This window comes from Hypanus sabinus, chromosome 12 (genome assembly GCF_030144855.1).
Source record: "Hypanus sabinus isolate sHypSab1 chromosome 12, sHypSab1.hap1, whole genome shotgun sequence".
Classification (NCBI taxonomy): Eukaryota; Metazoa; Chordata; class Chondrichthyes; order Myliobatiformes; family Dasyatidae; genus Hypanus; species Hypanus sabinus.
Genome location: NC_082717.1, coordinates 39,727,917 through 39,745,791, shown reverse-complemented (window position 1 = coordinate 39,745,791; position 17,875 = coordinate 39,727,917). Strand labels below are relative to the sequence as shown.

General features: G+C 39.4%; 1 protein-coding gene across 1 annotated transcript in view; it reads right to left on the bottom strand.

Annotated features, from left to right (window-relative positions):
* Positions 1-17,875, bottom strand: part of LOC132402796 (synaptotagmin-14-like) — a 165,197-nt gene that overhangs the window by 47,415 nt on the left and 99,907 nt on the right. Inside the window, exons 5-6 of the mRNA XM_059985787.1 lie at positions 10,858-11,135; positions 5,129-5,578 (exon numbers count right to left, since the gene is read on the bottom strand). Of these exons, the coding sequence (XP_059841770.1) occupies positions 5,129-5,578; positions 10,858-11,135 (728 nt within the window). The remainder of the gene's footprint in view (positions 1-5,128; positions 5,579-10,857; positions 11,136-17,875) is intronic.

The window sequence follows — 17,875 nt, the reverse complement described above, 5'->3', positions numbered from 1 at the left end:
GCATATAACAACTGTAGTAAGGTCTTTGACAAGGTTACTTATGGTAGGTTCATTCAGAAAGTCAGGAGACATGAGACCCAGGGAACGTGTCTGTACGGATACAGAATTTCTTGCCCATAGAAGGCAGAGGGAAGTAACAGATGGAGTGTATTCTGCCTGGAGGTCTGTGACCTGTGGTGTCATGCAGGGACCTGTTCTGGGACCCCTGCTCTTTGTGATGTCCATAAACGACTTGGATGAGGAAATGGATGGGTAGATTAGTAAATCTGCAGATAACACAAAAGTTGGTGGAGTTGTGAATAGTGTGGAAGGTAGTTGTAGGTTGCAGTGGGGCATTAACAGGATGCGGAGCTGAGCTGAGATGAAGTTCAAGCTGTAGAAGAGTGAAGTGATTTACTTTGGAAGGACAAATTTGAAGCCAGAATATAGGGTTAATAGCCAAATTCTCAGCAACGTGGTGGAACAGAGGAATCTTGGGGTCCCTTAAAGTTGCTGCGCAAATTGTTAAGTTTGTTAAGAAGGTATATGGTGTGTTGACCTTCATTAGTAGGGGGATTGAGTTCAAGAGCTGCAAGGTAATATTTTAGCTCTAAAGAAAACCCTGGTTAGACTACACTTAGAATATAGTGTTCAGTTCTGGTTGCCTCATTATAGGAAGAATGTGGATGCTTTAGAGAGGGTGCAGAGAAGATTAACCAGGATGCTACCTGGATTAGATAGCATGTCTTATGATTATAGCTTCAACAAGTTGGTGCTTTCTCTTTTGAGTGAAGGAGGGTCAGAGACATACAAGATGATAAGAGGCATAGATCAAATGGATATCCAGTGACTTTTTTCCTGGGGGGGGGGGAAATAGCTAATACAAGGAGGCATAATTTTAGAAGTATAGGGAGGTTGTCAGAGGTAAGTACTTTACAGAGTGTTGGTTGTGCAGAATGCCCTGCCAGGAAATGATAGTAGAGTCTGATACATTTAAGAAACTCTTAGATATGATAGAAAATTGGGGGGCTATGTGGAGAGGAAGGATTAGATTGATCTTAGAGTAGGTTAAAAGGCCAGCACAACATGGTGGGATGCTCCATGAAAGAGAGAGAGGTCGGAATGAAAGAAAGATCATTCTGAGTTCCTGGTTTACCCACTAGTCATGATAACATCACTTTAAAAATGTGCAAGCTTAACTGCAGCAGAACCTAAGTTATGTGTCAGGGTCCTGCATGAATGACTGGAGAACGTAGTGATACCTTTGCCATCATTGACTAGTAAATAGAAATTTATTCTTGATTCTGTAATTCCATGCTCCAGACTGCATTCAGGGCTTTTTTGAATTGCCAGCTATTTCTAGATGTTTAAGTGTTTTTGGACTCATTAATCTATTGTTTTTATTTTGGTTTGCATTTGTGTACACAAACAAGAGCAATGAACATTACCAGCACTTGTGAATACATCAACACATTTGTCATTGAAAGGCATAAAACTGTAAATGATGAAAATTTGAAATAAAAATTTGAGATATGTAGCAGGTCAGGAAGAACTGGTAATAGAAAGAATTAAAGTTTCAAACTGATGACTGTTCTGATGAAAGGTCACCGACCTGTAAAAAGTAAGAGGTTTTCACTCCATTGATGCTCCCTGACCTTCAGAGAATTCCCAGCATTTTGTCCTTTTGTACAAAATTTGAAAATTCAGTTCCACAAAAGATTCTACGGCTTAAACACAATGAGGATATTGCAGAAGTGTTCAAAATAATCTTACAAATCTCTCTAGATTTGGTAACTTTTTATACTTTGGTGAAGTGTAGCAATCACTTCATAACATAAGAAAGGTAAGACAACAAAATTAGGGAATTATAGTCCCATCAGCCTAAAATTTGTTATTAGAAACTTAAAATGTAATAAAGGATGGAGTGTCTGAATGTTCAGTTAAAATGTTCAGTTGTCGAGAAAAAGCAAACATGTATCTAGGTAGTCTCCAACCTGATGGCATGAACGTTGTATTTCTAAAACATCCAGTAATTTCTCACACTTCCCCCTTCTCTCTTTTTCTGTACCCGATTCCGGTTCCCCTCTCACTTCTTCTCTTCTCCTCACCTGCCCATCACCACCTTCTGGTTCTCCTCCACCCTCCCTTTCTCCCACAGACTATTCTCTTCTCCTATAAAATTCCTTTGTCTTCATCCCTTTACCTCTTACACCTATCACTTCCCAGCTTCTTACATCATCCCCTTTCCCTCACCCACCCACCTTTGCCCTAAGGTGTTGACCCAAAATATCGACTGTTTATTCCATTCCACAGATGTTTCCTAACCTGCTGAGATCATCTTGCATTTTCTGTGAGTTGCTATGGACTTCCAGCTCCAACAGAATCCCTCGTGTTTATGTAAAGGTTACACCATGCCTATCAAACTGAATGAATTTTTGAAGTGAAGAGCAGATCATATCTAATTGATTATTCCACCCACTTCAATCTATTACTATCTTCTTGATGGCACAGAAACACAAGGGATTATTTTTGATTTTTATTATTCATCCACAGGATGTGGTCATTGCTTGCAAAGCTGGCAAGTAGTGGCATCTCTATTTGCTCAATGAATCTAGTAGCTTAAAAGACCACCTCAAAGAGCAGTTAAGAGTTAATTCCACTGGTGGATGTAGAGTCACTCACGGTGTAGACTAGGAGTGGGTTGCAGATATACCTCCTGAAGCACATTAGTAAACTAGGTGGAATTTGACAAGAATCAAAAATGTCATTGTCAGTATTACAAAGACTAGATTATTTTTTCATTCCAGATTTTCAAGCAAAGGATGGAGCAATGTATGCCATGTGCACGCAGGTGGGATTAGTTAAAGTTGGTATGATTAGCACAGACATTATTGGCCTATGGGCCTGCTCCTGTGCTGTACTGTTTTATGTTCTATTTGAATTTGAATTCCTCAATTGTCATAATTATCAGATTTTTTTTTATCAACAGCATGCAGATTAGTGCTCTTTTTGAAACTGCAACTTGACTTTTTAGCATTTTCTCTTCCCTGTGCAGATCATTTATTTGTGTCTGTTGGACATGCTCTGTATATACCCTAGTTTGGTATATTTTCTGCAAGTTTCACCTTTAAATCTACATTTATTTGCCACAACGGATGGTAACACAATTTGTTCAGACAGGCCAGTTTCTGTTTAAAAAAATGAAAATTTGTTCACGCTCATTCTCATTCCTGACCACAACTCAATTGCATCTGCGGTTTCCATTGAAACAGTGATTTCTGTAGCACCTCAGGCATCACTGCTCTGCTCTCTGTATACTGCGTGGCTAGGCATAGCTCAAATATCATCTACAAATTTGCTGACGATACAACCATTGTTGGTAGAATCTCAGGTGGTGACGAGAGGGCGTACAGGAGTGAGCTATGCCAACTAATGGAATGGTGCCGCAGCAACAACCTGGCACTCAACGTCAGTGAGGCGAAAGAGATGTTTGTAGACTTCAGGAAGGGTAAGATGAAGGAGCACATACCAATCCTCATAGAGGGATCAGAAGTGGAGAGAGTAAGCAGCTTCAAGTTCCTCGGTGTCAAGATCTTTGAGGATCTAACCTGGTCCAAACATATCAATGTAGTCATAAAGAAGGCAAGACAGAGGCTATACTTTATTAGGAGTTTGAAGAGATTTGGAATATCAACAAATACACTCAAAAACTTCTATAGTTGTTCTGTGGAGAGCATTCTGACAGGCTGCATCACTGTCTGGTATGGAGGGGCTACTGCACAGGACCAAAAGAAGCTGCAGAAGCTTGTAAATCTAGTCAGCTTGGGCACTAGTCTACAAAGTACCCATGACATCTTTAGGGAGCGGTATCTCAGAAAGGCAGTTCCATTATTAAGGACCTCCAGCACCCAGGGCATGCCCTTTTCTCACTGTACCATCAGGTAGGAGATACAGAAGCCTGAAGGCACACACACTCAGCGATTCAGGAACAGCTTCTTCCCCTCTGCCATCTGACCAAAATCTATTCAATATATGTAATTGATTTACTTGTTTATTTACTTGTTTCTTTTTTCTCTCTCTCTCTGCTAGAATAGGTATTGCATTGAATTGCTGCTGCTAAGTTAACAAATTTCACGTCACATGCCAGTGATAATAAACTTGATTCTGATTCATTTGAAAGTAAACTGTGCTTCATTTTTGAATGTTAAGTTTCCACAAACTGTTGATCCCTCGATGTATCATTAAGCCCATTACTGAAATGGCAATGCTCAGATAATCTCTTCAATTCAGCCACGTATGCTGAAGTGGATTCCCCTTCTTTTTGATTCTGCTTATGAAACCTAAAGCGTACTGCAATTAACAATGGCTTTGGTTCTAACTGCTCCTGCATTATGTTTGCAAAAGCTGCAGAGCTTATTTCTGATGGTTTGGTTGGAGCAGTCAAACTTCAAAACAAACTGTATAAACCTAATGAACTCAGCAAAATTGGCTCTTGCTTCCCATTGGCTATTCTAAAATATCGTTCCAATAGCTCAGTATACAAGAGCCAATTACATATTGTGTAATCAATCTCTTCAATCTTTCTGACATAGCCAGCCACTTCTGATGCTTTTTTTAATGGTTATTATCACCTGGTACTCACTCTTAATAAACCCTGAATTTTTCTTTAAATTTTTCTTTATTTTCCTTTAAAATAAAACTCGATCATGTCTTCCCTTCTGAAAAACATGTGCTGGCTGCTTTTATTTTAAACTCAATTGTCTCTCCAAGTGCTGGGGTGCCTTTTTACTCACCAATGCTCCTGCTGCATTTTATTTTACTTTGAACATCCTGCTGTGTTTAATCTGTGAGTAGCTGTACTTGTCGCCAGTGTTATGTTTTCTAACTTCAAAAATTTAAATTAATTCAAAGGAAAACATGGGCTCCAAGAATACAGGTGTAACTTCAAGTTTACTTTCAGCAAAGTCTTTGCGTATCACATGGTAGCATGATGACGTATGCAATTAATGTATTTTATATATAACCCATAATTAATTATTTATGAACAAGAATACTTAAACAATTTATATACAAGGCTGCTAAAAATTAACTGAAATATTAAATACAGAACAACTACAACTAATATACTCATTCCATTTTAGTTACTTACAGTGATGCTGCCACATGGCTCCAGCACAATTGGAACTGACATCTTGCCTTGCAGATTCAGCTTGGTCAGATAAAATACCTTTTCACCTACAATCCTTTCTTTTTTCATGCGACGTATACTGTAGAGTCTAAATCGCACAGCATAATTACCAATCATCTCAGACTCAATCCGATTAAATTTAAAATCCTCTGTGAAGACAGGGCATGATCCTCGTTGGACACTTGTTTTTGACCTTTGTTTCTTTGTGGGAAGAAGCACAAGATGTACTTGCCATGAGTTGTTGCCAATTCGATTATATGTAGGAATGTCTGTAACTGCTGTGACTGTTACTACTAGTTTCTGTGCTTGTGAATCATAATCAAAAATTACATCCAATGTACCATACTTCGATACAGGTTCTGGATCATAAGCTTTAGGTAGCTGTGCAGAAGATCCTCTAGCTGACATGTCCTACAGAATATGAATAAAAGATTAAACATTAAGTTCAATTTGTATAAATTTATAAACTTATAAGTGACAAACTCAGTCAGTCTAGAAGAGGCATGAGGAATATATGACACAGTGTTATAGGTGTTTAGCAGATACAAGCAAAGGAAAATTGGATACAGCAAATTATATAATACTGTACTTTACATATCAGTATGTGAACCCTTACCTTAACAATGTGCTTGTATTTTTAGATATCTTCTATTTCTAATTTTAAATTCATGCCAGTTGAAAGATTTCAGTTAGGAGCAATGCACTATTGTAATTTCAGAGAATTTAAACAGAAAAATATGAGATGATACAGATGGTCATTGTTAGAGATTAGTATGGTACAACAGCAATTTGCTGCTTCAAAGTGCAAATCAATATAATGGAAACTTCTTGGTCCATTTGTACCTGAACTTCCTAACGGCTTATGTTTAATCTAGTTTATTTAAGTATCATTATCGCAATTGCTTTCAGAGACTGATTACTGAAAATTTAATGATTTAAGGCACAGAAATGCAGAGCTTATTAATAATATGTAATAAAATGGACTGGTTTATAGACCTGCAGTGTAAGTTACTTGAAAGGTCATTGAAGGTGAAACCATAAATGGAAAAAATGGGCAATTAGATCAGTTTCAGCAAGTATTGATATAATCATCCTTATAGCCCATTTCCAGTGAAATGGTGTCAAAATGGTTGTTGTGATGCATCTAGTTTGGTAATGTAGTGGGTAGTGCTCGTCGCTCTCACTTTCAGCTTCCACCAACAGCTAGTAGTCTTGCGAAAAGGAGAGTTGAATGTGTAATTCTCTCCTTGCCAGGACATAACCTTTCCAACATCAAGCCTCATGTAGTGCCTCCGCACTGACAACACACAGAAACTAAACTCCTTTCGGATTCAGGCTGAACTATGGAGGATACATGTAGCACGCAGGCCCACCAGTGTGTGGACATGCCTTGGAATTCATGAACCAGATCCCCAGCAATGGGTAAATAGCCCCACTGCCTTGTGGGCAGCCTCGGAAGAGACAAAGGCTACAGGAGTAAACCCAGACAGCAAATCTGGAGTGGAGCCCCTAAGGCAGGGTGGACGTCATTGAACATCCTTCCAGCAGCTCCTGGAGCCAAACTGGTGCCAAATGTATTGCTTCATAAACTTTCCTTTGGACTACACTGCTGAGGTCGAGAGGCAGTTCTTGACAACTGATTATCACAGGATCTCCATACCTTTCACCCAGGCTTGTGATGATCATCATTATCATTCATTGTCCATTGAGACAGATGGATGCCAATCAACCAGTGAAATAATAACTTGAATAACTGATATTAGAACATGGCTTGATCTATAAAAAATAACATGTTCTTTCAAAATGTCCTCATGGACCCAGAAAATGGATTCATAGACAATTAATATCAGCTTACTTCTGTTCTTCTGCTGGGGTTTTTATATCTTTATTTTTCACTCTTATCACTGGCTAAAACCAATGCTTATATCAATATTTTAGTGTAGGCTTTCAAATATATGTTTATGTGGCAAAAATGTTCAATTATTTTTGAAAATGCCAATGCTCAGTCTATAATTGGAAATTATAAGATGTGCTACCAGATATCACACAGTAAAGTTATGGAATTGAGCTTTCAATGTTTATATGATTAGTCTAAAGAAAAAGTGAAATCAAGTATCAACAAGGATCATATCTGGAACTAATATAGTGACTTTCTTCTCGTGTAGTGTTTCAGAAGTAGAATCAAGTAGAATTCAAAGCAATAAAATGTCAAGAAAATCTGTAAGTTTGCCAATTCAAAACAGTAGACACACACGTCCATATTTTAAATTGCTGAATTCGACAGATTTATATACTTGCCTGCTATGGGTGCATTTTCACCACCAAAAAAAGAGTCAACCAAGTGCTGAATGGTAGCTTCAGTAACTTCAATGGCTGTGTTATTCCAACAAGCATCAGCAATGTGTACATCCTTGTCAGAGTAGCACCATCAGACAACTAAAGAGCTATGGCCACCATAGAAATGGAAAACACCAAAGGACACAAGGATTCTGCCATGGATGGTCCCAAGCCTAGCTGCAAAAGGAGGAGGGTTGGGCATGGGGCTAACAACTACATTCTGTTAAAACCCAGTGCTAAAGAACCCCCAACAAGAGCTCCAAAGGAATCATATCTGGGACAGGCAGGATCTTCGGTACACCTGGGGACAATTTGAAGGACTGGCCCTAGACAGAGGTCTCTGGTGAGCTGCTGTCGGTGGCCTATGCCCCAGTAGGGGTGATGGGCTTAACTAAGTAAATGAAGTAAGACCTTCTCTAGATGCTTATGTTGCTGCATAAATATGCCTGAATTTACTCAGCGACTACCTCATGACATCACAGGTAACCAGAACTGACACTGTAACTACCCACAAGGCATTATTGTTAGCACAGAACTGGATCATAGTGGGCACTTGTAACCGAGCAGCTTCCTATCTGGGCAGTGTAGAAATGGACAACTTGGGAGATCCCAAACTACCTTTAGTCTTCAATTTAGGTAGCCAAGAACAAACAATGGGGCTACACATACCTGGGAGAACAATTGTGAAGAAGCAGATCATAGACACAGTCTTACTTTGGGCACTGTTCAAGGGGACACCATGCCAAATTCAAGATGGTGGTGAAGCCAACTTGCAAACTTTCAGCTGTGCTTGCTAATGAAAAGAGATTTAGCTTTGGTGTATAGATAGGACAAGAAGCAAGACCTCAGTGGTTCAGCAGCATCAGAGAGGGAAAAAGAAATGATAGATTTTTCTGATTGAGACTCTTCATCAGAACTGGATGTAGAGTGGAAAGATAAATGGTATACAGAGGAGAAACAGGCAAGCTGGTGCTGGATAGAAAAAGACAAGGGAAAAATAAATGGAATGTTTCAGGAGGGAGGGGGAAAATGAAGATGAAGGTTGAACAGTGATGAGTAGGGAGCCAAAGTTTACAATGTTAAAATATGCTAAGTAAGGAAAGTGATAATGGGAACTATTTAAGGGAGAGATAAGCAGAAAACCACAAAGGATCCAATGGATGAAAGTCTGTGGGTAATCAATGGATAAAACCAGGAATAGGAAGGAGATGAAATGAGTGATGGGGTTGCTCAAGGGGTGGATATTGGAAAGGGAACAAAAATGGGAGGCATAGGACTAGATTAGATGTGAAAACGGAGGTGACAGTAACCTAAAATGGGAAAAAATCTCAGCATTGGATTGCAGAATGTAGAATATGAGATATTATAGTTTGTCTTTCTCTTCACTCTGGCATTGGGAAAGACGAAAGATGGACAGGTAAGTGGTAGGAAATGGATAGAGGGTTGAACTGGCGTGCAACTAGAAGCTACAGATGGAGATTGCAGTTGGGTGGAAGATACACAGCAAACAGGTCACCTAGCCTGCACTTGGTCTTGCTGGTGCAGCAGAGACCTCATCGTAAGCAGTAAATGCACTAGACAAGATTGAAGGAGGTGTACATAAATCTTTGCCTTACCTAGAAGAGTTATTTATGTCTCTGTATGGTGGTGGTTTAGAAATAGGTGTTGCACCTCCTGCAGTTTCAGGGCAAAGTGCCATGGATCATGAAGGGGTAGGTGAAGAAGGCTGAATGGGATGGAAACAGAAAAGGGCAAGAAGTTGTCCAAGTGAATTTAAGGGTGGAATGGAAGTAAATGGTGAAGCTCATATACTGACAAGTTCTGCAGGAAGCAGCACCAACAGAGAAAGAGTTGAGCAATGGAATCAGAAAAGTCTTGGAGTAAGGACTATTCCAGGAAGCCAACAAAAAGACAGGTATTGCTGAGGCCTATACAAGTGCCTGTGGCTATACTTGTGATTTGTAGAAAGTGAGAGGAACTGATAGAGAAGTCAAACAAGTTCCATCGGGTGAAGAAAAGTATTAGTTGAAGGTAACTGGTGGGTTTGTGTTTAAAGAGCTAACCAACAGAACTGATAAGAGTAGGGTAGTAAACATTATCTATTGCAGCTTTAGGAAGGTCTTGGACAAGGTCCTGCATGGGTAGGATTATCTGGAAGCTGAGGTCACAGGAGATCCAGGTTGAGCTAGTCAACTGGATACAAAATTGGCTTGGTGGTAGCAGTTAGAGCACTGAACTAGAGGTCTTTTTTTTTCAGATTGGAGGCTTGTGAACACAGGGATTGAAGCTGACTCCACGGTTATGTGTCATCTATATTAACAATTTGGATAAGAATGTAGCTAGCATGCTTAAATAGGTGGTATAGAGGACAGTGAAGAAGGCTATTTAAGATTATTTCAGGATATTGATTAACTGGAAAAATACACATAGAAATAGCAAATGAAATTTAACTCAGGCAAGCATGAAGGGTTACATTTTATTAAGTTAAATTTGGGCAGGTCCTAAACAGTAAGTGGGAGGGCCCTGGAGAGACTTGTAAAACAGAAAGACCTAGAAGTAGAAGCAATGCATCTGATCCCCTCCAAATTATTCCTGACTTCTGAATTTCGGTGTGAAATCAGACACAAGTACAATCACAAGGGGAAATATAGTAACTAAGTTTACTTTGGAACTACCATGTGGTGAGTAAAAACCATCCCAATAATGACCAAAGCAACTTCCTGCTTCTGCAACTCCCATTGGAGTGTCATCATAGAATGATCTTCAACAGCCATTTTCAGGAGTGCTACACCTTTCCATAAAAAATTGTGACTAAACAATTCTTTTAAATACCTCTAACATTTCAGCAACCAATCTCCATCTAACACACCATTATCATTGATTTACCACCATAGGAGTCTTCTCTGAGATAACCCTACTTCAACACCATAACTCTGCTGGAAGTACAGCAAACACTGCATATAATCTACTAAAATATAATGAAGTTATGGTGGCAAAGTGGAAATAATTACAAAGAAATTTCTGTCCATTTATTCACTATTTTATCTAAAAATAACATTGTTAACTTTCGGTATTTCCCTGCTTAATCTTGAGTTACAGCAAAGAAGAAAGGAACTCGTCTTGACTTCCAGGTGGATCTCTATCATTTAAATGATGTATAATTAAATGAAATAAAGAATATAAATAAATGTACAGCAAGACATTACATTGGTATAACACATAATATTTACATAACATTAGATATGTGCAGGCACACTATAATGATTATTAATGTATTTGTAAATCACCGCAGTTCCTACAGTTTAAATAGCTGAAATTGACAATTCAATAAACCACATGTTCATCTCTATTACCTCTGGACTGAGAATGGCAGTGCTGTCACTGGGAACATCCTCTTCATATCCTTTTTGATGGTAGCTCTCCGTCTCATGGCCTACACTACCCTCGCTAGGGCACTTACTGTATGAACAGCGTGGACTATTACAATCTGCACTGGAATGAGACAGTTCACACTTGTCATCAAGCTCTGACGGTGTGTATGAGAGATGTGGCGATCCATTGTCATCCTGATAAGGAGGAGGCTGAAGTTCATCAAGTGGGGGTGTCCTCCTCATCCTCTGAATACAGTGCTCTGATCAGAAATAACATTAAAAATTAATTTAAAGCAAAGTTTCACATTTTACATATATAAAATTCATTATTGAATGAAGCAATACTGATCAAAGAGTTGAATAGCAGATTTTATTTTATAAGAATTTTCCTTCATAACTCCCTAGGTTATTCATCCTATTACTCAATTTAATATTTTAAGCAATATTAGAGCTGCTTCATTTTTAAAAAGTGATGGTAAATGACAATGCATGTGTTATTGAAACTTATTATACCAGAAATTACTTTGGCATAAGATATGATACAATGGCAAAGTAATTATCTTATGGTTGAAATTCATTAATCCTTGATGGAAATGCAACATGCTGTTGTTGAGTGAAGGTAGGTTCCACATAGCAGTTTTGTCCTTCCTGGTGAAAAACTCTTTCAAATACAAGATTGAACAGAAATGTGGCCCTTGGACTATCCCAATCCATCCAGCTAAATTCATCACTTGTTTCTTAAATGGTACTAGTCAACTCAGTAGAATATTTTTACAAATAGAAACATAGGAAACCTACAGCATAATACAGGCCTTTCAGCCCACAATGCTGTGCCGAACATGTCCTTACTTTAGAAGTTACCTTGGGTTACCCATAGCCCTCTACCTTCCACGTACTACTTATCCAGGAGTCTGAAAAAACCCTATTGTATCTGCCTCCATCACCGTCACCAGCAGCCCATTCCACAAACTCACCACTCTCTGCTTAAAAAACGTATCCCTGACATCTCTGTATCTACTTCCAAGCACCTTGAAACTGTGCCCGCTTGTTTTAGACATTTCAGCCCTGGGAAAAAGCCTCTGACTATCCACATGATCAATGCCTCTCATCATTTGATAAACCTCTATCAGCTCACTTTTCATCCTCTGTCGCTCCAAGCAGAAAAGGCCAGGTTCACTCAACCTATTCTCATAAGGCATGCTTCTCACTACAGGCAACATCCTTGTAAATCTCCTCTGCACCCTTTCTATAGTCTCCACATCCTTCCTGTAGTGAGGTGACCAGAACTGAGCACAGTACTCCAAATGTGGTCTGACCAGGGTCCTATATTGACCATTCGTAATCACAGTAGGCTCTGTTATTGCTTTTAGGTTTTTTTTTAAACCCTGAGGTATGAGCAGCATACCTGCTTTGATGGCATGAAGCAAAATTTGGTTCTATCTACTCTCCACCTGCTCTGTTTCCTTTCTGTAAATGGAATATTGTTCTTGTACCAGTTTTCAATTCTTTCTGCCCAATCCATCTCCAACAAAAAGCTTGTCTTGAGACCTTCCACTGATTCTCCAACTGGCTTGTTTAATTTATCTGTTACCAAGATTCAGGCCTCAAACTTAATTATACATTACATTTCCATTTTTACAATCTTTGTCCTCCCAACAAGTACAACCACCAGGCATATTACTTCCAGTTTACATTTGAACTTGGAATTCTTCTCTAAATGCTAGCTAAACCAGCAAATACCAAAAATGTTTAAAATAATTTCTTAAGTACCCTAACACAATTTTTTCCTTAGTGCAATGCTTATTCTTTAAGCTACTTTGAGTCATTGCAAGTAGAAAAATGAAATCTATCAATGAGAGAATTTAAGTGTTTACAAAAACTTCAAGGGTCCATTAAAAGAAGCTGCTTAAGGTTCTCTTATTTAGCGATACAGTACATAACAGGCACTTCTTCCCTATGAGCCGCCTCTCCCAGCAACCCACCTATTTAATCCTAGCCTAGTTTCTCCTGCAGCGTCCCACAAGGTTCCATCCTAAGTCCCACTCTTTTTTCTATATACATGCTTCCCCTCGGCCAAATCATTCAAAAACATGACATTTCTTTCTATTGTTATGCTGACAACACACAGCTTTATCTCCCCTTGAAACCAAATGACTAGTCAAATCTAGTCAGCCTCATGAACTGCATTGAGGACATAAAGTGTTGGATGGCACAAAACTTCCTACAACTGAATGAAGGCAAGTCTGAAGTTGTCCTATTTGGCCCCCCTGACTCCATCAAAGTGATTACCAACAGCCTTGGGTAACCTGTCCAACCTTGTCAAATCCCATGTCAAAAACCTTGGTGTGATATTTGATTCCACCTTTAAGTTTGTCAAGCAAGTTAATGCAGTAGTAAAAGCCAGTTTTTTTCCAGATTCATACTATTGCCAAAATCAAGCCATCTCTCTCTTTCAAAGATCTCGAGAAAGTCAACCACACCCTTATATCCTCCCGCTTGGACTCCCTGTATACTGGGATAAGTCAGTCGTCCCTGTCCCGCCTGCAACTGGTCCAGAACGCCGCAACCAGGCTCCTGACAGGTGCCTGGAAGAGGGACCATATTACTTCTATCCTGGCCTCTCTCCACTGGTTACCAGTACGGTTTAGAATTGATCTTAAGGTTGTCTTGTTTGTTTATAAAGCCCTAAATGGGCTGGCCCCCTCCTATATCACAGACCTTCTAACCCCTTATTCTACTTCCAGTTCCCTCAGGTCGGTTGACTTGAGGCTCCTGGCTGTCCCACGATCTAAATTTAAGTTCAGGTGTGATCGCGCCTTTGCTGTTGCAGCCCCTAGACTGTGGAACAGCATTCCCTTCCCTATCAGATCTGCCCCCTCCATTGATTCTTTTAAGTCCAGGCTCAAAACTTACCTTTATTCACTAGTGTTTGACTCTTCCTGATGTGGCTGAATTTTGGCTTGTGCTCATGTGTTGTTTATTTTGTGCCTATAAACTGGGTGCCTTGTTGTTTACATCTGTATTTCTTGTATTTCTGATTTTAGCTACCTGTTATGGTTTGTATAACATTTTGGTCAACATGGGTTGTTTTTAAATGTGCTTTATAAATAAATTTGAGTTGACTTGACTTGACTAATCACAGGACAATTTCCAATGACCAATTAGCCTACCAATCAGTACATGTGTGGACTGTGGGAGGAAACTAGAGCACCCAGAGGAAGCCCATGTGGTTTACGAGTTTAATGTACAAAATCCTTATAGACGGCACTGGAATTGAACTACAAACTCTGAAATGCCCTGAGCTGTAATAGCGCCACGCTAACTGCTATGCTACCATGGAGCCCAAGGTGGATCGAGACCAAAAACAAATGGAAGGAGCAGACACAGCACCTATTTATATATTATTTTTAATCAGAGTTTTATAATTGTTACAATAGGAAAGGACTTTAAAACCCACTTGAGCCAAATGCCTAGCACACCAAATCTTAACAGCACCGGAGATCATTTAGCCAATATTTTTTAAAGAGCAATCCAATTAGTTCCATTTTTCCATATTGTCCTGGAAGTTATTTTCTTTTTATTGCTTACCCAATTCCCTCTAGAAATCCTTGACTGATTGTGCTTGGATCACCAATGGAAGCATACTGTGGCTTTATCATTTGGCAGCCAGCATACTTCAGACAGAAACCAATAATGGAAGATTATAATCAAAAATTGAATTCCCTAGCCTTTGTTTCAAAAAGACATTTGAAGAAATGTTGAATTTCTCTCCTATATAGTTCAAAATTCAAACTTGGTCACCAATACTCACTGAAATCCCATATCCTTTAATAATCATACAGTATTTATGGGTCTATCACTTATAGAAAAATTAGTAAGGCTTCCTGGCTATAACATTTTCCTGGTATAATATTTGGTTGATCCTGGAGATTTCTATAAAGTAAACAGATCTTTTCAGCTTTATAACAACTAAAAAACAATTACAGAAAAGCCTGTTTATGGGTCCTGATTAATATTTTGGTTGAAACTTACCTTCTTCCTTAAACTAAATTATACTAAGAAATGACTGTTAACTTTGTAAAAAAAAATGTTCTTTTCACAACGGGGTTTATTCATAATTCTGTATCCAATCAGTATTCTACATATATTTTATTTTTTCATCAACATTCAGAAATGCCACTAAAGAGTATCCATGTTAGAAGAAATATGGTAGCTTGCTGCTCTTAGCTAAGGCTGCAGTCCAGAAGAGCACCCGAAACCTGAAAAACCAATGGTGGAGGAAGAAAGCTCAGGAAATCCAATATCTAGCAGACACCAATGACACTCGAGGCTTTTTCAATGCAACTAAAGCTATTTTTGGTCCATCCACTCACAGTCAAGCCCCTCTCAAAAGCAAAGATGGTTCAACCATCCTGAAGAGCAATTCTGACATCAATTCTAGATGGAGGGAGCACTTTGAAGATCTTCTAAATCAAACCGTCTCATTTGACAGGAATATGATTAATAATGTTCCAAAACAGCCCGTTGACGACTCCCTAAGCAAAATACCAACACTTGAAGAAGTCAAGGAAGCCATCAAAACCTTGACAAACAAGAAGGCCGCTGGACTCGATGGAATACCAGCCGAGGTCTACAAAATTGGAGGTAACCCGCTTCATTATCAACTGCATCAACTTCTCATCAAAATCTGAATAAATGAAGATGCACCAGCAGACCTTAGAGACTCAGCAATCGTAACCATCTACAAAAGGAAAGGCGATTGATCTGAATGTGGAAACTATCATGGAATTTCCCTGTTAGCAACAGCAGGAAAGATCCTCACCCATATCATGAACAACCGGCTCAAGATAGCCGAGAAGATCCTTCCGGAGACAAAAGCCAGTCAGTTTTAGACCATCACCTGGAGCAATCGACATGATCTTCACAATGCAACAACTACAAGGAAAATGTCGTGAACAACTTCAACCTTTGTATATGGCATTCATCAACCTCACCAAAGCCTTAACTCAGTATCGAGGGAACTCCTTTGGGATGTCCTATCCACCTATGGATGCCCTGAAAAGTACATTCGAATCCTGAGACTCTTCCATGATGGCATGCTTGCCACAGTCATGGTCAGCAACAGTAACTGGGAGCCTTTTCAAGTTAGATCAGGAGTAAAACAGGGATGCGTGATTGCCCCAACTTTGTTCACCATCTTCATTGCAACAATCATCCACATTATCAAGGATGACCTACCCCCAGGAATCGAAATTGTCTACAGAACAGATGGCAGACTTTTCAATATTCCCCGTCTCAAGTCCAAAGACAAGCCATCCACGAGTTCCCTCATCAAGTTCCAATACACAGATGACAACAGTGTTGCAGCTCTTTCAGAAAACCACCTACAACAGATTCTGACTGCCTTCAACCTTGCATAGACGAAACTTGGACTTACCATCAATTCCAAGAAGACTCAGATCATCTACCAACCATCACCAACAATCTACCAACCATCACCAACCATCAATTCAACTTGGCAAAATAACCCTGGAAAACGTGGACCACTTTCTGTATCTTGAAAGTCACCTCTCCTCCAATATCGACCTTAATAACGAGATCCAACATCATCTTAAATGAACTGGAACAGCTTTTGGACATCCCCGAACAAGAGTCTTTCATGATCGTGACATCAGAACAGACACTAAAATGTTAGTGCACAAAGCAGTGGTAATCCCAACGCTCCTGTATGCATCAGAAAACTAGACAACATACCAACATCTTTAGGCACTTGAAAAATTCCATCAACGCTGTCTTCAAACATCTTAAATATCAGCTGGTAAGATAAAAGAACCAACGTCAGCATGCTAAATGAAGCAGGAACAATGAGCATTAAAGCCTACGTCATCAAGAACCAACTAAAATGAAGCAGTCATGTTGTTCGGATGAAAGGCGAATGTCTGCCGAAACAAATCTTCTACTCCCAGCTTAAAGAAGGCAAACGTAAAAGAGGCGGACAACAGAAAAGGTTCAAAGACATCTTAAAAGCCAACATGAAGAAATGTAACAACGACATCAACAATTGGGAAACCAATGCCAAGGTCAGGAAATTCTGGCAAGCCATCATCCGAATAGGAACAGCAACTTTCGAAGCCAACAGATGTACAGAATTAGAAGAAAAGAGAAGAAAATGGAAGGAGAGGCAGCAACAACCAAAACCCAATCTGCCATCTGGAACTACCTGTCCTGAATGCAGAAGAACTTTCAAAGTCAATATTGGACTCATGAGCCACTTGCGAGCCCATAAATAGATCAACAGAACAAAGACCATCATCCTCAACCTTGAGGGATAGCCACGATGACGACAAACTTGCAGTCCCTCCCCAGGAAACACCAGAACCAAAGTTGACAGTCTAAGTAGAAATACCTGTAGTTGCAAAAATGAGAGCTAAAAGAGAATGTTTAAAAATGATAATTATGACTCCAATATTTGCAATGAACTTCATGTCAATTTCATAAAAACATAAAGTTGTTTTTCTAGATGGATAATATTCTTCCAAATCAGGATTATTATGAGCAAAGCAAAATCAATGATGTTAAAAACAACACAACTTATGCTATATGATAAACAAAAAAGACTGCAGATGCTGGAAATCCAAAGCTACACACACATAATGCTGGAGGAACTCAGCAAGACAGACAGCATCTATGGAAATGAATAAATAGTCAACATTTTGGGCCAAGACCCTTCTTTGGGACTAGAAAGGACGGGGTAGGATGCTAGAATAAATGGGTGCAGGGTAAGGAAAGGAGGATAGCTGGAAGGTGATGCCAGGTGGGTAGGAAAGATAAAGGGCTGGAGAGGAAGGAATCTGATAAGAGAAGAGAATGGAACATAGGAGAAAAGAAAGGAGGAGGGGACCTAGGAGGCAGTGATATGCAGTTGAGTAGAGGTAAGAGGCAAGAGTGGGGAATTGAAGGGGGAGGGGGAGGAGAAATTGATATTCATACCATCAGATTT